Below are 20,870 nucleotides of genomic sequence, written 5' to 3'. Positions count from 1 at the left end.
GTGCACTTATGACACACAACACAAAAGTACGACACAGACTAATGGATATTTACGTTTTCATTTCAATTGCAGAAAAACAAGGAGTTGATGAACGACATTTTTACCAATTGCAAATTTAAGAACGGTGAGTAAACCACACAAGATAACACTGAAAACATTCAGAAAAGAGTTCTTAAAATAAAGGGTTCTTAAGTAAAGTATTTTCTGCAACATGATGATTAATGGAAAAAACTGCAAATAATTCAGAGATTGTGCGTCAATTGATTTTGTCGAAAGGATGTAATAATTTCATCATCACCATTCAAAAATAAAGGATCAAACTGCAGAATCCATTACTGAGTGTCTCCATTGGTTGAATCAACATATAAAACGCACTTAAACCAACCATTCGGTTGAAATAACATTAATTAATGAATACTGATGTCGACTGTGTTTTTAGGGTTTGGTCCTGGCGTTCAAACAGCAGCCGCAGCCACATCGCCCACCAAGCGACCCCTCAGCCCGGATCATCCGAACCCAGCGCTGCCCATTACCGAGGTAAGCACAAAATGCTCCCGTATACTACATATATACATATATATGTTTACATTCATATATATAAAAAGTCGGCACCACATTGAAACTCACATAAATATTATAAATGTAATGTCCTGACATTGACGACGACAAATGAGTTAATTTGCTGCTCCAGGAGGTGCTGTCAAGGGAATTACAAAATATTTATGTGTTATTCATGAGTGAGGCTTGGGGGCGGCTCCCATTCTGGGGTCTCGTTCTGGCCATTTCCTCTGGCTTTGACACTTTCCCCGAAAGCCGGATAATTTAAGAAGTCTAAAGTCAGAGAGTGAGAATGTGGACTTTCCTTCCAGACGCCGAGTCCTGCTATGAGCCGCATGGGCTGGGCCCTACGCACCCTACTCGTGGCCGACAACTCCAGCTGTCTGAAGGATCGCAAGGTGAGTGTGCTAAGTCCGCCTTTATGATGCTAATTACGAGTGTCCTTCCTGTCCGAAAGGTCTCCGGCAAGCTAATACGCAAGTGCGCCCCCGGCACCGAACTCGTCGACTGGCTGGTCAACCTCTCGCCCATCGTCCACACCCGCGCCCAGGCGGCGGGCATGTGGCAGGCGCTCGTCGAGGAGGGAGTTCTTGCACATGGTAAGCTCCAGTCACCAGGTGAATGGCTAATGCATTAATCCTGCTCTGTTTTGCAGTCAACAAGGAGCAACCGTTCAAGGACAAGTGCTTTCTCTACCGGTTTCGACTGGACGAGGAGGGAGGAGCAGCAGCGGCAGGGGTGCCCCAGTCGGACGATCTAGGAGCGGCCAACGAGCACATCCGTGAGGCACTGAGCGCCCTATTCCAGCGTGGACCGGATGCTACTTTGCGGATGATATTGCGAAAGCCGTAAGTAGCATTAAAATATAGACGTGAATGAATTAGTAAACCCTATGGTACAGTACCCTATAAAAGGAATGACAATATAAATAATAATATGCGTAACTCTTACCAGCGAGAAAAGACGAAATTCGTCTCTATCACAAAAATTGAGTGCCCGTTACGCATCTTATATTCTTTATATTCTCTTCAGGTCAAAGCTTAATACCTTCGAATGTCTTACATAAACTTTTTCAATGCCTAAAGTCCTTTAAAGTTAAGGCTGAACCTTTTAAAAAATAATAATTATCTATAAAAAATAAAAATGTCTTATCCACCAAACCATAATTAGTCTCAAAGAAAAAAGAGAGTATGAAGTAAAAATAAGACTTATATTCGCCAACACCCAGGTCGCACGAACGAACTTCGGAGGAACTGGAGCTGGTGTTCGAGGAACTGGTCCACATAGCCGCCCTCTCCCATTTATCGACCAGCATCAAGCGGGAGCTCTCGTCGATATTCGTGTTCGAGGCTCATGCCCAGGCGGGCACAATATGTGAGTATAGGGCGGCGGAATTAATAACTCCCCGCAGATAGTGAGGCAGCGAGTTTCAAGGAGCGAACCAGACGAAAAGTTCGGAAAACTTTTTAATTAAGCCCGGACTAATTATGTCTCAATAAACCAGTGGGTGCCAGAATATTATAAGCACTAATAGCGACTTTTATCCCCCAACGCGTTTAACCCATTACGACCATAAAAACAACAACGTCCGCCACTGCAGTGTTCAATCAAGGCGACGAAGGACGCTCTTGGTACATCCTGCTCAAGGGATCTGTGGATGTTGTGATACACGGCAAGGGAACAGTGGCCACTCTGAAGACCGGCGATGACTTTGGCAAGCTGGCCTTGATAAACGACGCACCCAGGTGAGTGACAGGGTAATCACTTCCCTTGAATAATTTTTAAGTGACCGGACGACCGTTTAGTAAGCTAAGCACCACAGTTGGGCGATACCCTGGGTCTCTTTGTGCCATTGCTGGTGGCTTTTTTTTCGGGTTGCCCTGCCATTGTGGAGTCCGCATAGCCACACAATAGTCTTGGCAAGAACGGCGAATAATGGCACGGTGCAGCGGACCAGATAGAGGCAGACAAGCTCAGCAACAGATAACAAGCGCCATTGTGTGCCATTTACAGCAAACAATTGAAAATTGAAACAAAATATTAGCCAAGGCCCGTCTCCATTCCGAAAACCATGGCCTAAGCAAAGGCAGAAACTATGTATGTATCAAAGGATTGCTGAAGAATGGCCTTCGCATCGATTGTTTGTCAGCTCAGACCCAGGAGCCTGTTTAGGAGAAAAAGCCTTGATTTCACTGATTGGAAGTGGGAATTTGGTTTCACAATATTGGCGATATTCTTTGACAATGCAGGACTTCCGGCGACACTGAAATGTCTCTCTTGGGAAGCTGTTTAGCGTCAAGTAAATTTGTTTTTGTTTAGGAATATGTTTAATTAAAAGGCATTGTTAACAGCTTAATTATCATCATGCTTGAGCTCAGAATTCGGTTGAAAGGGAAGTAGGTTTTACCGAATAGAATATAATATAAGATGCCTAACGGCAGGCTCTCTTGAAATTTATGCATCTTAATACTTAATTGTCTTTGCTATAACTTTTTAAAAATCCTTAAATGATTGAACTGAATTTCCAACTAGTTTAAGCTTACGCCAGGCCTTTTGGTTAATTAAAATTGTCGGAGAGCTTGTTGGCCTTTAGCAAATATAATAAATCGCATATCAGCATTCTGGTGAATAATTCCGCATATCGATTGTGTTCATTTACCAACTGCAGGTGCCATGGAAATCCAATTTAAAATACTTTTAGCCCCTGTGGTGGCCATCAAGCGCATCCATTTTCATATTTATTGCTATTTATGCGGCCACGCATTGAATGCAGCTGAAATTTGTTTATTGATGGAAAATTGACTCCATTCAAAGGAGGTTTTGTGAACTAATTTCTGTATTGGGGAACTTATTTCTACTTAAATAATGATTTATGCCAGAGTTGACATCTCCTTACCCGCTTCGCATTTTCCAGAGCTGCAACCATTGTCCTCAAGGAGAACAATTGTCACTTGCTGCGCGTGGATAAGGAACACTTTAACCGTATACTGCGAGATGTGGAGGCCAATACCCTGAGATTGCAGGAGCACGGCAAGGATGTTTTAGTGCTCGAGCGCGTGGCCAAACAACGGGGACAGCATTCTGCATTCAAGTAAGTGTCCGTCCAATCAAATTTTAATGTGCCTTAAATTTAATTGTAAGCCGAAGGCATCGTGCCTGTTTTTTATGGGATTTCTCCGTCGTGACGGAATGGCGAGGTTTAAATTAAATCTGTATCTAAATCATTATACTTAAATGCGGTAACTAGTTGATTCAGATACACTTATAGTAAAAGGAAACCTCCCTCAATGGGACTATTTTCATTTCGTCCGTGTTCAAATATTATGATTTATAATTTAATTTATAACCATAAACCAATTGAAATTCTACACAGATACACGGTCATGTCGGGCACTCCGGCCAAGATGCTGGAGCACCTGCTGGAGACGCGACTGGGCCAGTCGGTGGGTGGAATGGACCCCTTCCTGGACGACTTTCTGCTCACGCACATTGTGTTCATGCCCGTTGTGCAGCTGGTTGATGAATTGGCCAATTAATATCCTTTTCAAAACAACAAAAATCACCGAAAGAGTGTGCCTTAAACCTTTTTGATATTCCTTGCAATGCCAGCCACGTCCCAGAGCTTAGCCTACTCCTTAGGTGCGACCCCTTTAGCACTTCATGCGTTTCCAAGGTTCGTTTAGCCTCAGCCTCGGTCAGGGTGCACTTTAAAAATGCAAAAAAAAAAAAAAATAGACTCCGCTCTTGAGCTCGTCCATCTCGCGCCCGAGTCACGTTCCCCTGGTTGGAATAGAGGGCATTTCCACGGCGACAGCTTAAGTGCCGGCAGCACGCGAGCCACCACACATGACCCCTATCCCGGCCAGCGGCAGGGGTGCTGCTTTTTCTGGCCTCTGGCTCCGGGTTCAAGTGTAGCAGAAAACGCTAACAAGCGACACTTCCGTTTGGCAAAGGCTCAGGCCTTCGAAACAGTTCAACTTCGGCAGAAACAAAAGCCGCAATGATGACTTGGCCAGGGCGATGGGTCAGCATTTTCGGAGTGCCTGGAACGGGGATGAAGGAGGATGGGGGAGCCCTGGTCAACGATGCCTGAAACTAATCCCACAATCTGCATCGAAATACGTGATGTGTTTAATAAGCAGGCGCCACCAACAACAAGAATAACATTAACAAGGTGGGAGTGAGGGCGGGAAAGAAATCAATAAACAGATTCCCCAAGACAGTAAACCCACTTTGGGACTGGCTGACCCTGGCAAATCACATTCTAAATCCGATTCCCAATCCCAAATGAAATTGGTTTCTCCTTAACCGCTGTGCACCTTTCATTGCGACGCCCACGAAGAGGCCCAAACGCCCGAGGATCGTGAGTATATAATCAACTTCAAGAAGCGCGTCATCCAGTTCATGCAGAAGTGGGTCATGGCCGTTCGCCACGCTGCCTTCGAGGAGCCCAGCGTTTGCGACTTCATCGAGGACCTGGCCGCCGAGGTAGAGGCGGATCCCGACCTGAACGAGGAGACCAGCATCGTGCACAACGTGCTCACCCAAATGGCGCGTTACCAGGAGGACCGCAACCAAAACGCCGGCCAGAAGTGGAAGCTGCCGCCGAATGGTCAGCCCATCTGCCTCTTTAGCGGCAATGCGACGCCATCGAAGACAGTCATACGGCCGGACGATGACAGTAAGTATCTAACGTAAAAATATCCTTAGTCCGGTAGGAGAATCCCAAAAATGCTCTGGTTTCTTTCAGTCATTTTCCGGGTCTACTGCGCCGACCACACCTACTGCACCCTGCGCTTCCCAATGCACACCACGGCTGAGCTGATCAAGGCCTGCGCCGCCGATAAGCTGCAGCTTAACAGGGGGCCCGAGGACCTCGTCCTCGTCGAGGTCAAGTCGAACGGGGAGCGCTCTGTGTTTAAGGACAACGACGTTAGCATCCCCACAGGCCTGTCGCTCAATGGCCGCCTGTTTGTCTCCGTCAAGGATCACCTAGACGCGCTGGTGAGTGTTTCCCCAGAGGCCATACTATCTTGAAGATTCTTTACCCATATCCTTCTGCAGACGCAACTGCAGGAGCAGGAATGCCCCACTGAGGGCGTGGACATCGACTTGGAAATTCTGAGCACCAAGGAGCTGGCCTACCACATCACCCTGTTCGAGTGGGACCTCTTCTGGGCCGTTCACGAGTATGAATTGCTTTACCACACCTTCGGGCGGCACCATTTTGGCAAGGTAAGAGGGCACAACTTGGCCGAAAGTCCCAGAAGTCTCGTTTGGGCAATTAGCCTGCCGCAACACTGTTGCCATTTGTCATCTGCTGGCAAATTAAGTTAGTCCAGACTTTGCCTCTCAACGTAATTAAATGAAGGCTCGAAACTATTTTGAAACTTTCGTCAGCCAAGGTTCTCGTCTTGATCGAATTTCTTTTCCCCCCCCCCCCACAGATCACGGCCAACCTGGATGTCTTCCTGCGTCGCTTCAACGAGGTTCAGTACTGGATAGTCACTGAGTTGGTGTCCACGCCCAGCCTGAGCAAGAGGGTCGGCCTAGTGCGGAAGTTCATCAAACTTGCAGCCTAGTAAGTAATTCGAAAAGTTAAGGTGGCAATTGAGGAGGAATTTTAACCTAGCTTTCTTCCCTGATTTTTTCTTTAGAGGATTTAAAATGACTTACTTATTACTTATGACCCCAAAATTTCTTTTTAGCTGCAAGGAGTACCAAAATCTAAACGCCTTCTTTGCCGTGGTAATGGGTCTGTCCAATATGGCGGTGACCCGGCTGCAGCAGACCTGGGAGAAGATCCCTTCAAAGTTCAAGAAGATCTTCCAGGAATTCGAGGCGCTGATTGATCCCAGCCGGAACCATAGGGCGTACCGCGTGTTCGTTGGCAAGCTGCAGCCGCCTTTGATTCCATTCATGCCGCTGCTCCTCAAGGACATGACCTTCGCCCACGAGGGCAACAAGACCAGCCTGGACGGCCTGGTGAACTTCGAGAAGATGCACATGATGGCCCAGACGATGCGCACTATACGCTTCTGCCGCTCTAGGAGTCTGGGTAAGCATAGTTTTCCAAGGCCTACTAGAGCCCAGGCAGTCTTCTAATTGAATTCGATTTACGACAGGGCTGGAGCCACCTTCGCCGAAGAGCGAGGGCGAGGTGCGGTCATACATCAGTAGCTTCCGCGTCATCGACAACCAGCGGGTGCTCACGGCCATGTCCCAGAAGGTGGAGCCCACCAGGAAGCTCTAAGCCCCGGGAAGGGCCCCTGCCCCGAATGCCCCGTTATCGGATTAGCTTGTAGCGCGTATTAAGTGTCTAACCCTGAGTGTGTGTTAATCAAACTGCAATTAGCTGCACAGTTATGAGCTTAGCCGGGCGGGATGCCAATTTGGGCCCCAGCACCCACAGCCCGGACCAACTTTCACCCACATTCACATCCGCATTCGCATTAGCCTAAGCCACGGCATATCTATGGCCCAACTTGGAAACTATCTCAATCTTCTAATGAACTGAACCCCAAATGCATTTCAATGCAAACGACAAACTTTTTGCTTTAGTACAAAACGAAAGATGGCAAACAAATTTGAAATTCGGCAATCCCGGCGGGAGCTGAAACGAATACAAACAAAACTTGGACGTGTGTGATACTAAACATTTAGAGGAGGCAACATCAAAACAAACAGCACTAAACTGCATAATTTCCTACGAAACTTTACCACATAACTCCTACGCAAGCTAGTAAAATAATTTGTATAATTGTATAACGTAGCCGAGAGCATGGAATCTATTTTTTTAAAGCCCCAACTAAAACCTACTATTAAACAGTCTAGTTGAAGCTAGTTATTAACATGTAAGCTACATAGCAAATAAGTTATTGTACCCTTAGTTTCGGACCTTCATTTTCATTGGGTTGTTCTTTACGCCCCCCTGTGTACCGTGACTCGCAGAAATACAAAACCATTTATTAATATTTATTTACACCACACATTTATTTGTTTTATTTTGTACAAAATTCTGACCTTAAGTATGGTATAAACGTGCATTTGCAGATGCATCGAAAGCATTAAACACTGGAGAGGGACCTTATTAGTTGTAGTCGTGTACATATGTATATGTATATGTGTAGAGCAAGTTGAATTCATTCACATGCGTATATTTGGTGTGATTACTTTGAGTGTCAACGTCAGGCTAATGCAAAGCTAAGTGGTTTTTCGCTGCATAACTGGAGGAGACCCAAGCTAAAACAGGGACTCCTGTGCAAGAACCAATTGATAGTTGTGGTAAGAAGTCGTAGATATCCCTAGAATCGTAGTTACCTTTCTTAACCAACTCCTCTTCCAAACAAAGGTCTCTCAAACAACGATATATCACTAATTAAAACCAAAACTTGTAGATGTAACCTACATTCTGACCACTATGCATCGTGTAGTATAATATCGTATAAAGTATAATAGTTTCTTCCTCACTAAGCTCCAAGACATTAGGTATCGAGTGGTTTCTCCCAACAAAACAAAAAGATAAAATACAAACAATACAAAGAGCAAACGAATTTTCAAGGAAACTTTTATAGATATAGCGAACCGGGTCAGACGAAACAATATTGTTTATTTGATAATTAAAGAAGTGTAAACATTTAGGATTGATTTACATGCAAAGTAACACCAATTTTAGTATGGAACAGTTCGTAAGCCAGAGTTCGAAAGCCTTTAATTACTTTATCTACACCATGTGCTACGAGAACGGGTAGAATGTGTCACAATCATCCCCATAGAATTGTGTAGACGTAATACCAATCCTCTGAGGAAACCTTCGATCTAAGTAACACAACTCTTTAAGCCTAAAGGTAGAAGAAGAATATATTCAAAAATCCAACATGTAGCTCGTAGGACCTTTTCCAGTGTTAAGAATAGAGGTTTACGCCGATGGTTAAAGGCATCGGCGGCGGCGTAGAGGTCAAAATGACTCGGCGGCGGCGGCGTAGTAGTCAGAAAGAACCGGCGGCGGCGGCGCGTCAAATAAGGCAAAAAGGCCATTTTAATGAGTTATTTATTTTTTTTAAAGTTTTATAAAGAACAATGACACTGAAGGCCGCGCTGAAGCTGCGCCGATGCCGCACCAGCGGCGCGCCGCGGCGCGCCGTTATTTTCATAATTTGGCGGCGGCGCGTCAAATAAGGCAAAAATCGGCGGCGGCGGCGGCGTGGCGCGGCGGCGTATATGTCTAGTTAAGAACATGTTTCCAAAAAAAGGAAAAACCCTCATGTGTCAAATGTATCTATATTTTTGACTACTGCTATGTTAGAGTAATACCAACAATACGCAATCCCTTTTGTTATTGTTGTGCACTTTCAGCAAACATACACATATGTATATTCTATATATAGGACTTATACCAATCTAACATATATGCAAGTACTCCAAAATAAGAAAATTCCAAATTTTACTTGTGATTCGATTTGACAATCTCAAAAATAGCTCTACAAACGTTTATTTTTTCAATATTACCTAGGCACTTTGCATAAATGTAACGACACAGACAGATTTATTAAAGCTATACGTAAATACCTCCGTTACCCGAAACACAGCTAATGCCAATCAGTTATATTCAGCTAGCGAAAGTCTCAGCTGCAACTAGTAATAGCCACTAAATGTTCAAATCAGTGTTTACATGTCTAACGCAAAACAATCTCAAAAGTTTACTTACCTACCATATAGTGAAATAGAAATAGAGTAAATAGTTCGTAAAGCAGTATCGGAGAGACGGCTCCACGGAGCTCACAGTAAGAAGACAACACCAACAAACAACTTAGAGGTAACTAAATCCATAGAGTAACTTATGGAGCGAAGGAGCTCCCAGCAAGAACAACCTAAACTTAATAACATCCACATTGTGCGAGATCTTTTAGCCCCACTAACCACCAGATTACATATACTAATTAATTGTACAAGTACACCCTTAATGCGATCAGCCAAGTGAGATTTATGCAAAGCGAACTAAATATTTTAACGCAAACCTTCAATGTTGAAACTAAGTGTAAACCACCATGTATCTTTGAATGTCTAACATTTTGAACTTAACTAATATTCGAATAAAGATTTATGTGTTAGCAGTCCGCTCCGTCTTTGAATTTCGATCTAAAGGATATGATTTGATCTGATTTTCATATTTAACAGATAATATTGGATTTAATAGGAAGTCAATTATGTTACTTCAGTCGATTTAGCAGGAACACTTAAGGGTTATGAAGTGGTAATGTATGAAGTCCTTTCGGCTTCCCAAATATGCTTTCTGTCCTGTTTTTGTTGTAAATACTTAATATAGTTCCCTTTTCATACATTAAAACATAGACACAAAGTGCGTTCACCTTTATAAATAGCTCTAATTCATCCCAACGGAAGCCGGATGCCTCTTCAAAAGTCTTCAAGTCAGGACAAGTTCATCAGAGACTTCCACCTACAGTAGTACAGTACACTCACCTAGTATCAGAATCTTTAAGTTTGCAAGATATCTTATTGGACAGGATCAAGGGATCATTTGTGATGCTTCGTATATGACATCAAGGCGAAGCTGAGAAAATACTTACAAATTTTAGAATTCAAAATGCGCGCCGAAAAGCTCGGGGATGGAGCTTTCGCTCGCTGGGAATAACCGTGAGTCGTCAATGACGCCATCGGATGACACAGCAGCTGCTCGAGCGCCGTGACAAAATCAACGAAACCGGCTGAGCGGGCCAACAGTTGTCCGCGAAGCCTTCGACGTGCTGGAACAGATTGCCGCCTCAGAGCAGATAGACCGAGACCCGTAGCGTAATCACAGCGACCCAGAAGCGTTCAATTTGCACACCACTAATTATCAGCGCATCCGACACACGATGACCAATCTGGCTCCCACCGTCCAGCTGAGCAACGGCCGCGAGATGCCGATCTTCGGCCTGGGCACCTGGAAGTCGTTCGAGTCGGACGCATACCACTCCACGCGTCACGCCCTCGACGTGGGCTACCGGCACATAGACACCGCCTTCGTCTACGAGAACGAGGCGGAGGTGGGCCAGGCGATCGCCGAGAAGATCGCTGAGGGGGTGATCTCGCGCGACGACGTGTTTGTGACCACCAAGCTGGGCGGGATCCACCACGACACCGATCTGGTGGAGCGCGCCTGCCGCCTGAGCCTGAGCAACCTTGGCCTGGACTACGTGGACCTGTACCTGATGCACATGCCGGTGGGCCAGAAGTTCCACAACGACAGCAACGTGCACGGCACCCTCGAGTTGACGGACGTCGACTATCTGGACACCTGGGCAGCGATGGAGAAGCTTGTGGACCTCGGACTGGCGCGGAGCATCGGTCTGTCCAACTTTAATGCGGCGCAAACCGAACGGGTGCTGGCGAACTGTCGGATCCGCCCGGTAGTCAACCAGGTTGAGTGCCACCCGGGATTCCAGCAACGCCAGCTGCGGGAACATGCCAAGCGGCACGGCCTGGTCATCTGCGCCTACTGTCCCTTGGCTCGCCCCCAGCCTGCCCGCCAGTGGCCGCCCTTCATCTACGACGAGCATGCCCAGCAGCTGGCCAAGAAGTACGGCAAGACCACGGCGCAGATCTGCCTGCGCTACCTGGTCCAGCTGGGCGTGGTGCCGCTGCCCAAGTCATCGAACAAGAGTCGCATCGCTGAGAACTTCCAGGTGTTCGACTTCGAGCTGAGTCCAGAGGACGTTCGGAGCATGGAGCAGTACCACACGGGCCAGCGAACGGTGCCGTTCTCCGGTATGGCCGGGCATAAGTTCTACCCGTTCCACGACGAGTTCTAGACACCATAGTATTTGTATTTGTATAAAATAAAGTGTATTACGTAGAGATCTCGGAGCGGCCAGGGGCTAATCAGCTTGTCTAACGGGGCCGCTTGATAAATAGTCTTATCTGGAGTATCTTGCGTGTGCTTCTGCCAGCTAGCAGTATTCGGCGCCCAACGAGTACGAGTTCCCATTCAGATGAGCAGCTGTGATAGTGCCTGCCAGGCGCATCCGAATCCGAATCCCATCTCCTCTTATCAGTGAAGCATTCTGGAATTGTGAAATCAAATTTTTGAAAGGCGACCTTGGGCACCGATAACGATAACAGAGCTTTCTTATAACAGAGAACTCGGAAGTTTTCTAACACTGGCCGCCCACCTGAAGAGATCCTACCTTTTCTTTAGCTGAACCTCATTAAGAATGCAGATTTAATCTATGTATTTCGAGTGCTTTTCACGTAATTTTAATTGTAGTTGGCAGCAGACAAGAAATTAAGTACTTAAAACGTTAAAAAAAAATAGTAGTATGACCAGACAGCAGCAATCGGCGAACAATTATCGATACTTTCAGTGGCCCATCCCTAGCAGATTCCAATAGAAATAAAAAATAAATAAATAAACCCCCGCAACATGTCTATAATATTAAGGCTAAACTTGCGTTCATCGTTGATGCTACAGGTACTTATACCAATATTCATGAAAGAACCCTAATAAACATCAAAAACATATAACCACAGCAGGTGCGTTTCAACTCTAAGGATGCAGCCAGCGCCAAAACAATACCCAAGAACCTCCTGGAGGATAAGCAAACCGCCGTTTTGCAGAAGGAGAATGGGGCCATCTTCGACAAGCGACCATTCAAAATAAGCCTGGACAAAGGTATGTTTCACACAACCCTGAAAATCCGGGCCTCTCCAGATGTGTTTACATAACCACAACTCACTGCCTTCGCCGACAGACAAAACCTACAGCTGGTGCCTGTGCGGCAAATCCAAATCTCAGCCCCTGTGCGATGGCATGCACAAGAATGAGTTCCTGAAGATAAAGCAGAGGTAAGATGTTATTATAATAAGGTCTATAAACGATTGATTTGATAACTTAAATCACAATTCCATAATTTAAATGAATATCTTTAATGATTCTCCTTTTTTATGGCATTGGAATCGCCCTATAACTAATAATTTTAATGTTCTCAGACCCATTCGCTTCAAAGTGGAGAAAACCGGCGACTACTGGCTCTGCAACTGCAAGCAGACCTCCCACAGACCCTTCTGCGACGGCACTCATAAGCAACCGCACATCCAGACAGCCGTCAAATAGTTTAAGGATAATGTGATAAGCTCGTTTGCTATTCGATTCTGTAAAAATGAAAAATGCGTTAATTTTGAATCAAGCAAGATATGGTTTTTATTTTAGATTAAAGAGCGTCAATTCTACACTCTACTGAATGCTTCACATGGTGATCCATCAACCGACATACATTCCATGTACTAACTGTAGGTCTAGGTTAGTTGGACCAAAGACTTTATAATAACAAAGATTAAGCCAGTGCTATAGATCAGGTCTAAAAGTCTTCTAAAAAAATATGTTAGAGTTCTCTCTTGCTTTTCAACACAACCTGGAGATATGCATCCTAAAAAAAACCTAAAATGGCGCTACTCATCTTGTTATTTTAAGAACTTACTTTCGTACGACTTTGCAAACTGTTACAAAATATGTCGTACAAACAATGTCGTAAAGTTCCGTTTAAATATGAAATCCACAAATCAAAAAAATGTTTATTTTTAGAAATTATAAAGAGGCTCCGTTTTTTATTTAAACTTTTAACGTTGTTCTACCAGTTTTTTACACATAAACATAGAACTGAATCATTGAGAGCAAATAATCACTTATTATATATAATCGTTTTGTTATGCAGCCGCCAATAATTAATCATTTAACATTAGAAATCAAAAGTTCATACATTATACAAATTCGGCTCGATCGATCCACTACATAAATACAACACTCAAAACATGACAAGTCGGCAAAACAAGCATAGTTAGCAACATTATAAGTGCATTACAACTGATTTTTAAGTGTGTGATGTACAGAATAGCGAAAAATCCTTAATATATAATGGTTAATCAACTATTTCGGCTGTGAATCTCGCTTTTATTACACTCTGCAAAAGTACGAAAAATGTAGTTTCGGTGTTGTTGTTTTTACATAGATTCGCTATAGCAGGGTGCAGTATCAAGTTCACAAAAATTTTGTGTCGAAAACTCTGCAAACTATTGTTTTAAGCTCCAGCTAATTTAGTACTCAAACAATCTTCGATTTCATAACAACAGTAGCTCTGTCAACACCTCGTCGCCGTGAATCATGCACTATACGTATTAGTATGGATTTATTCTCGCTTGTATCATCTCCTGTATTTTGCTCTTGACTTATGTTTTGAATATATATATGCAGCAAATGAATTTCGTGGGTTGTTCCTTTCTTGCTTTAAATTAATACTCCTCGTCCTCTGGTGGTGCATCGTCTGGCGGCGCAAAACCATCCTGAAATCGAGAATTAGATGTGAATAGGACTGTAACTCCGGGAGGCTAAGTGTACGGACATGACCTACCTCAGTCGCATATAAGATGTCCAAAATCTTTTGAATAAGCGGATGCCCTTCTGCGTCATCAGCCTCTTGGCAACTGGAAAGGAGGAGAGGGGGAATCGGATCAGGGGTCTAGGACTAGAGCAAGTCGACTTACAGGATCTCAATGTCGCGTAACTTGGAAAAGTAGAAATCGCGCTCCTTCTCCAATCCCTCCATGTTTATGCGCATGTCCATGACCTGGTAATCAACATTATTAGCATCAGATTCTTGATTGTTTTGTTCATTATCACCCACCTGGTTGGACATCTCTTCAATCTGCTGATTGTTGACTGAGCTTCCTGAATCGTTCTTCTTCACCGTGCCTGTGGCGGCGGCGGCTACTCTGCTCGCTGGCGCGACGTTGTTCGTACGTGAAATCACCTTGGTGGCTGCTGAAGGAAACGGGAGGGCGTTAGTATGCAGATACCTCGCCAGTAAAAGCTCATGGATTTAACAAACGTGAAGCACACTCAAAACAGTCAGATCAACTTTTCGCGTTTCATTTGTTTGTGTATACTTTGGGGGTGCATTAAGTTTGTTAAGAGGCTTGGGAGCGATCTACGTAGAACACATCATGTGGGTATGTAGATTGTGTACATTATGAAGATGCGAGGAGGAAAAGCTGGGGTTTAGGGAATAAAGAGCTTGAGAACCAAACCGAAAACAACATACTGGGCTTCACTGCAGATGTCGTCGCCGCCGGACGCGTCGTTGCCGGTGGGGCACGCCGGTAGCTGCTGCCCACACCGCTGGAGCCAGTACCGGGCAGGGACTTCACCGCTCCGGAACCGAAGCCCATTGGGGCGCCCTCGCGGACAGCACTGGCATCGTAGTCCCTGCCATCGTAATTGGCATCGAAGAATTTTTTAAACCATTGCAAGAATTCGAAATTGTCTTGGAAACGACCTTTTATCAATTTGTCAATGGGTATAATCTAAAAGTAAAATGTGTGAAAAAATGCAGAGACAGGTGAGTGTGTGTGGTGAAACCAAATGCACTGGGAACAAACTAAGGATACAGTACTACAAATAGACGAATGAGTGTACAGCAAACGAAATGCCCTTTGGCTAGCCAAAGCTAAGTAATATCCATGCAGATAAACATTGAAAAACCAAGTTGTAAGGTAAGTTCAGTGATGGAAATATGATCTATAAAAGAAGGTATTTTTAGCGTACATTTTTCGAGGTCTTATGGAGTTTTTTTAGACAAACTGAGGGACAAAAGGGTAGTCAGGATGTCTGTAATACCATAAACCGACGATATATTTCTTATTATATTCTTTTAATTACATATTTTACTTTGTTTATAGATAATATTTACTGACTTTTTCTTGTTAGATTTTTCTTGAATATTCACATAGGATGAAGAATTTCGATTTCAATGGAATTAAAGAATGGGTCGAACTATTGGCGTTCCATTAAAATTATTCTTTGAAATAATTGGAAAGCTATAACGAGTATCCTTGCAGTTATACCAAGGACATCATTCCCATCACTGATTACGGGTGGTTAGTGGGTTGGCAGGCGGGACAAGAACAAACAGATCCTTTGACTCAAGTGTTTTGTGCTAGGATGCGACTTAATGTGTGTGCTTGTTGGGTAGTCAGAGGTGCTCCACCTGCTTTGGATCAGTGCGGTGTGTGTGTGTTTTAAGTGGAGTGGTGTTCGGTGTGGAACATCCCAGATCGATCGATTGATTCACTTGGCTCCGCTGCGTGCTTCACGTTCGCTCAATTCGCAACTCAAAAATGAAATGACAAACAAATGGTACGACCGCTCCCAGCACCGCAACACTGGTCAGAGCCCAGTCCCTGTCCATAACCGTACCGGTGTGAGCTATGGCCCGTGGTGGCATGCGGCTGACACCACCGGTGGGCGCCTGCAGGGGCCGGCGGTGCATCAGATGGAGATCGTTGTTGCTGCTGCCCACGCCGCTTCCTCCGTTACTGCCGTTCCCATTTCCCAGCTTGACACCACTTCGCTGGGCCACGGGATCGTACTCGCGGCCGTCGTAATTGGCGTCAAAGAACTTCTTGAACCACTGGAGGAACTCGAAGTTGTCTTGAAAGCGTCCCTTAATCAGTTTATCAACTGGTATGATCTGTGCAGTTGTTGGTTTGGAGCGAGTCGATTGGGTTGTTGATTTGTAACGGAAATTGCAGTTTAGTTACAACACACATTAAGTTATATTAGTACAGTCGGAGCTGCTCATGGCTAAATATACAAGGGAACGAGGCGCTGCAAGTCCACTCCACAGTCTCGCAATTGGGTCGGGTTTTTGTGTCAGTGTGTGGGTTTAAATCAAATCAAAAATCTCGAATTAAACGGAACTATGAATCTAAAGCTAGCATGCATTACTGCTCTTACCTTATCCACAGACATCTTTTTGAAGCCCGCCTGCAATATCTTGAAATTCTGTATGTACTCATGCTCCAGATTTGTTCGGAATTTGACACGCTTCACGGGCACTGAATTGGGAAACAGCATGTCCATGAACTGGCAGTATGCGGCACCTAAAACGGCAAACGAAGGTGGGTCCGTCCCAATAAGAATGCCTTCCGGATGACTTAAGCTCACACTTACCCGTGCATAGCTCCTCGATTTTGGAGAACTGCGATTGCAGGCAATCATTCACCCAGGCCAGCATGTCGTGTCGCGAGAGATTCTCTGACGTCACATTTGTGGAGTAAACGTTAACAGCCATGATGAGATGGTGTTGTCCTCTGGTTTCTTAGGCGGCACTGAAAAAATAAAACAAAACCGACTGGTTAGAGCTCTGTGGGCAGCGTCTCTAATCCCATGTGGGAGTGCTATTGCCATGAACGGCTCTTAATTGCTCCAGCTAATAATTGTTTTGGCTCTAGATGCATTCAAGCGTGGCCCATGTGCGTGCTCAATATCAAGATCACGATAATAATCATCAGCAAAGCAAGCGGGAACGCCAAATGATTGTTATTGGACATGTTACCGTTGCACACTCACTCCACGAATCTGCAGCCTGGGCATTCCTAGCCCGACACACCAATGAAAGTTGTTTAGCGGGTTGGATGTACTAGCTATAGATTCGAGAGCCAAACGAAAGGCCTTTTCGAATGGAGAATTAACTCATCTCCCGGAATGCAAACTATAATCGGTTGAAGCTCTTGGCATTATGCACTTTTCTTGAAAGTTTGCTTTAAGAATTGTAGTTACCTAGAGAGGTATTCAAGTGATTCCTATTCTTTTTGTAAAAAAAAAAAATATATTTATTTTGAATAGTTGCAAATATATATTTGTTTTTACAGAAATCAAGTTTTCTACAGCCATGAATAAGTAAAAGGTTTTTTTTCCCGCGTAAAGGAAAGCTTATGGAGAAAGTGTCACACAGGCCGACAATATTTGAAGAAAATCGCAGAACCAAGAACCGAAATAAACTTTTCCCATCATTTTTGATGGCCTTAAAAAATGTTCTGTACGACAGGTTATTCAGATATACCAATTTAAAAGTGCAACAAATGCGGATTATGAACACTTTTGAGGTGCTTCAAAATCAATACGATTTATTTTTTCAAAGCAATGGTTATGCTTTCATAAGGTACTGTCTTGACCTTATGATAATTTTTAGTTTTTACTTAAAAAAAATCGTTATGGATCTTCGAATTGCCTTTTTTCTTTAAAATTATATCCTTATTTTTCCATAAATATTATCAAAATCGACACACTCAGAAATATATGGAAAAACATCGATATAAATTCAAAAGACGATATCTCGGAGACCAACATTTTTTTCAAAATTTCCAAAGTTGATTGTAAAGGTCAAGAATAATTCTATAAGATGCCGTAACGATTGTTTAGAAAAAAAAATAAAACTTATTAAATATATCAAAAAAAACTGTATTTTCTGCACTTTTATGTTCAAATCTTTTTAAAAACCTGACGTATTGAACATTTTCTGAGACCGTATTTAAGTTGTGAGCATCAAAAACTATCGGAAAAGTTTATTCCGCTTCTTGGTTTTTAAAAGCTTTCGATTTGTGTTAACAATGAGCTTGTATAGAGTTTAAATTAATCGGTTTTGTAGGATAATCTTATTAAAAAAGTTTAGCCATTTTCTTTGTAGTAAATGCTTATAAATCAACATTTTCTTTTACTTTGGGCAAGCTAACTTCCTTCTTCCACTTATTAGGAATAAGGGTTCCCTAGATTTATCTTGAAAACCTACAAGAACCCCGAACAGCGATCGAAGAAACGGGAAATGAGTAAAGGGTAATCCGCAAAGACCACAGCAGGCGAACAATGAACTTGGTCTGTTTTCCGACAAGACGCGTTGTCAACGCTCCGCTCCGCTGCCTGCCCTAACGCCAGCGTCATTGTGCCAGCAGCAGATAAAGATTACTCATTGGCATTATCAATGTCAGCCTGGCCAGAAGGGACATAGAACATGGGCAAAGAGAACTTAGAACGTGGGCCACCAAGATAAAGAATTAGCCGGCATTTGGGAGCCAGTCTATAAATATACCGACTCACTTCGTCCACGCTTTGTGCCCGTGAGCGTTTCAGTAATGCGCCACCTTTAGTGTGTATGTGTGTGTGCGCTCCAAGTGCATTGACCCGAAAGGGCGGAACTCCAATTTGAAAGCGGGGCGATTTGCTGCTATTTTATTGATTTAAGTGCTCCCTACTAGCAGAAGGCACAACAATAGCCATGCCCCAAATACAACAAGTAGATTTGTGCACAGAAAAAAACAGGACAGCACAAGGTCCTACTTATATGAAGGAGTCAAAGAAGGATATTTTTAAAACAAAGATATGTGATTTTAAAAAATTCAAAAAATGTTTGATAGGATATAAGGAGGGAGAAAAACTAAGATAACAATACTCTCCCTTTTATTTAAATATTTCAGACAAAGTCCCTTTTAGAATGAAATCTACAACCTGATATATTTTTCTCTGTGTAGGCCGCTGTCGATGGGTAGCTGTGCCTGTGTGTGTGATCGCGCTTGTATACTCGAGTGTGGGTGGGTGCAGCGGAAGTTGGCTACGAACTAATTAAGCAGAACAGGGAAAACCAAGAACAGCAGTGAAAAACGGGGACCAGTTGCCCAAAATGGGGCCTCCCACTTAATCATCCGTCATATTTCATCCATATTTAAATTTCGCTAATGGGAAACAATCTCCTCCGTGGAAGTGTGTCAACAATGGCAACCACACTAAGCCAGCCTCTTGCGCGCTGAGCAAAAAATAAACATGCCAATATTATGAGCCAAATCCGCTTGAAAGAGTGTGAACGTGAATGTGAATGTGAGTGCGAGTGTGTTTGTTTAAGTGGAGAAGCCGAAAAGAAACCGGCAAGCTGTTGGAGCAATAAAAAAATAGCAGAAAGCTGCGTTGGCGACTCCACTGGATAATTAAGCCAATATAAATAGTAACTCGATCTAAAAGAAAACAAAAACAAGTCTCCAAACTGTTGGTAGCCGGACCCACACACGGACACACACACATTTGTGCGGGGGCTTGAGTGATAAACCGTAAATAGTTGACACATGCGGTGACGTCATCGATCTGAAAACAATCTGCACCTGAAACACGAACGAGCCTAAGGAAATATGGTCAGTTTCCTTACTTTCCAGGAAGGGAAGTGGCCCGAAGGAAGGGCGGGGTGTGCCTGGCGGGAAAGGGAAATGACGGGGCAGATTAGTCGCTGCAGTGGAATTTTTGCGGCCTCTGTTTTGCGGCTGTGGCAAGTACACAAACACACACACACACACTCGCAGACCAAGATTAACAGTCACTCACACACGCGCACCCTCGGAACGGGACGCTCGCTCGAAATTTTATTTTTGGAGGAGGGAACAGCAGCAGGCGACATTTAAATATACAACGAACGCACGCACACATGTGCAGCGACGCATCTCGCATCTCCTCGCCGTGTACAGCTATTTCCTTCAAGTGTGCACTTGAAGTTTTCGGCAAAGCTATTTTAAAATCGCCACATACACTCCACACTCAGCTCCCGATGAACTTTCTTTTCTGCTGACGCTTCTTCTAGATTTTGCCATTTCTTCTTCTTGGCTTCTTTTTTTTTTTTTCTTTGCAAAAAAACGCCGAGCTAGGAGCCACACACACACACACGCACGCACGCTCACTGACTCACACGAACGAAGTGGGGCCCCCATACGGAAGGGCGACAACTCATGGGCTGTGGGATCCTTAGTCAACTCACCGTATCAGTTGGTCGTGGCTCTTGGGGCTGAGTGTGTTCTAAATGTTTTCTGGATCTTAAACAAAGAAATGCAAGTTTTCTGACAAATTGTCTTACGAATGAAACGAGCGCTAGGGATGTAAAATGTACACTGATGCATCCGGCGCGCAGCGCAGGTCGGCATGGATGGCTATCGATAGTAGCTAGAGATGGCCGATAGAGCGCCGATTCATTTCCTTTAGAATTTTGATTTTGACAATTCTTTTTTACAATAAATATTATTTAGCTTACTTCTTTCAAGAATAAGTCAAGTTACTGCAAATAAATTAATTTTTTTACTACTATAAATTCGGTTTGCTCCTTGCCGAAAACTAACTTTATAAATTTATATGTCCTATAAGACTTACCTAATAAGCTAAACCAGTTTATTCTTTATTAATTTGTAGTATCTGACTAAAATCTAGATTTAAGCAATGCGAATTTTTTGCTTCTGGGGCTCTGGTAGGACTTTCAGGATGAACAGGACTGGTAAAACCTTTTCTAAAATGATAGTTTGGTTATTGGCAATTGGAAATGTTTCCCTTGCTTTAATAAAAGTCCATTGTTTTAAAAATATCTAAACAAAATTCGTCCATTTGTACAAGAGTATTTGTTTGGCTAACCTTCCCATGTAGCTTACTTTTGGGCAAATAAATATTGGCTCCGTTCCCA

At 43.8% G+C, this 20,870-nt stretch overlaps 4 protein-coding genes across 11 annotated transcripts in view; 3 read left to right on the top strand and 1 right to left on the bottom strand.

The window, feature by feature from the left end:
• Positions 1–9,671, top strand: part of Epac (Exchange protein directly activated by cAMP) — a 40,989-nt gene extending 31,318 nt beyond the window's left edge. For all 4 annotated transcript variants that reach the window (XM_017161032.3, XM_017161037.3, XM_017161035.3 and 1 more), the window contains 15 exons: positions 73–124; positions 440–537; positions 870–956; positions 1,016–1,157; positions 1,214–1,406; positions 1,787–1,932; positions 2,159–2,303; positions 3,473–3,649; positions 3,932–4,093; positions 4,878–5,239; positions 5,309–5,562; positions 5,623–5,793; positions 6,006–6,139; positions 6,267–6,616; positions 6,684–9,671. In XM_017161032.3, coding sequence (XP_017016521.1) covers positions 73–124; positions 440–537; positions 870–956; positions 1,016–1,157; positions 1,214–1,406; positions 1,787–1,932; positions 2,159–2,303; positions 3,473–3,649; positions 3,932–4,093; positions 4,878–5,239; positions 5,309–5,562; positions 5,623–5,793; positions 6,006–6,139; positions 6,267–6,616; positions 6,684–6,811 — 2,601 coding nt within the window. In that variant the 3' untranslated portion in view covers positions 6,812–9,671. The remainder of the gene's footprint in view (positions 1–72; positions 125–439; positions 538–869; positions 957–1,015; positions 1,158–1,213; positions 1,407–1,786; positions 1,933–2,158; positions 2,304–3,472; positions 3,650–3,931; positions 4,094–4,877; positions 5,240–5,308; positions 5,563–5,622; positions 5,794–6,005; positions 6,140–6,266; positions 6,617–6,683) is intronic.
• Positions 9,672–10,124: 453 nt separating this feature from the next.
• On the top strand, positions 10,125–11,415 carry LOC108070525 (aldo-keto reductase family 1 member B1). The gene has a single exon (XM_017161039.3). The coding sequence runs from the start codon at positions 10,434–10,436 to the stop codon at positions 11,367–11,369; it is 936 nt and encodes a 311-aa protein (XP_017016528.1). The 5' UTR covers positions 10,125–10,433; the 3' UTR covers positions 11,370–11,415.
• Positions 11,416–11,871: 456 nt separating this feature from the next.
• LOC108070528 (CDGSH iron-sulfur domain-containing protein 3, mitochondrial) lies at positions 11,872–12,743 on the top strand. 2 transcript variants are annotated; one of them, XM_017161046.2, is made up of 4 exons: positions 11,872–12,028; positions 12,088–12,229; positions 12,309–12,402; positions 12,547–12,743. In XM_017161046.2, exons 1-4 carry the CDS (start codon positions 11,981–11,983, stop codon positions 12,668–12,670), a joined length of 408 nt encoding a protein of 135 aa, XP_017016535.1. In that variant the 5' UTR covers positions 11,872–11,980; the 3' UTR covers positions 12,671–12,743. The 2 variants fall into 2 exon arrangements, with proteins under 2 accessions (XP_017016535.1, XP_017016536.1); XM_017161047.3 differs by having other exon boundaries at positions 11,892–12,028; positions 12,091–12,229.
• Positions 12,744–13,127: 384 nt separating this feature from the next.
• On the bottom strand, positions 13,128–20,341 carry Eb1 (microtubule-associated protein RP/EB family member 1). 4 transcript variants are annotated; one of them, XM_070284467.1, is made up of 8 exons: positions 20,181–20,341; positions 16,562–16,719; positions 16,346–16,491; positions 15,806–16,079; positions 14,235–14,371; positions 14,095–14,177; positions 13,962–14,034; positions 13,128–13,893 (listed from the first exon to the last, which is right to left on the bottom strand). In XM_070284467.1, exons 2-8 carry the CDS (start codon positions 16,680–16,682, stop codon positions 13,843–13,845), a joined length of 885 nt encoding a protein of 294 aa, XP_070140568.1. In that variant the 5' UTR covers positions 16,683–16,719; positions 20,181–20,341; the 3' UTR covers positions 13,128–13,842. The 4 variants fall into 4 exon arrangements, with proteins under 4 accessions (XP_070140568.1, XP_017016530.1, XP_017016534.1 ...); XM_017161041.2 differs by having other exon boundaries at positions 14,235–14,368; XM_017161045.3 differs by lacking the exon at positions 15,806–16,079 and adding an exon at positions 14,652–14,913 and having other exon boundaries at positions 20,181–20,340.
• Between the last annotated feature and the right edge of the window lie 529 nt (positions 20,342–20,870).

Source organism: Drosophila kikkawai, chromosome 2L (genome assembly GCF_030179895.1).
Source record: "Drosophila kikkawai strain 14028-0561.14 chromosome 2L, DkikHiC1v2, whole genome shotgun sequence".
Lineage (NCBI taxonomy): Eukaryota > Metazoa > Arthropoda > Insecta > Diptera > Drosophilidae > Drosophila > Drosophila kikkawai.
This window is presented reverse-complemented; position numbering and strand designations above follow the sequence as displayed.

Bases quoted from the DNA above. Each gene is read 5' to 3' on its own strand.
- Eb1 (XM_070284467.1), bottom strand. From the start codon at position 16,682: ATGGCTGTTAACGTTTACTCCACAAATGTGACGTCAGAGAATCTCTCG. The intron at 14,178-14,234 runs GTGGGTGATAAT...GTTGATTACCAG, and splicing joins TTGAAGAGATGTCCAACCAG to GTCATGGACATGCGCATAAA. The intron at 14,035-14,094 runs GTAAGTCGACTT...CCTCCTTTCCAG, and splicing joins TTACGCGACATTGAGATCCT to TTGCCAAGAGGCTGATGACG.
- LOC108070525 (XM_017161039.3), top strand. From the start codon at position 10,434: ATGACCAATCTGGCTCCCACCGTCCAGCTGAGCAACGGCCGCGAGATG.
- LOC108070528 (XM_017161046.2), top strand. From the start codon at position 11,981: ATGTCTATAATATTAAGGCTAAACTTGCGTTCATCGTTGATGCTACAG. The intron at 12,230-12,308 runs GTATGTTTCACA...CTTCGCCGACAG, and splicing joins CAAAATAAGCCTGGACAAAG to ACAAAACCTACAGCTGGTGC. The intron at 12,403-12,546 runs GTAAGATGTTAT...TAATGTTCTCAG, and splicing joins TTCCTGAAGATAAAGCAGAG to ACCCATTCGCTTCAAAGTGG.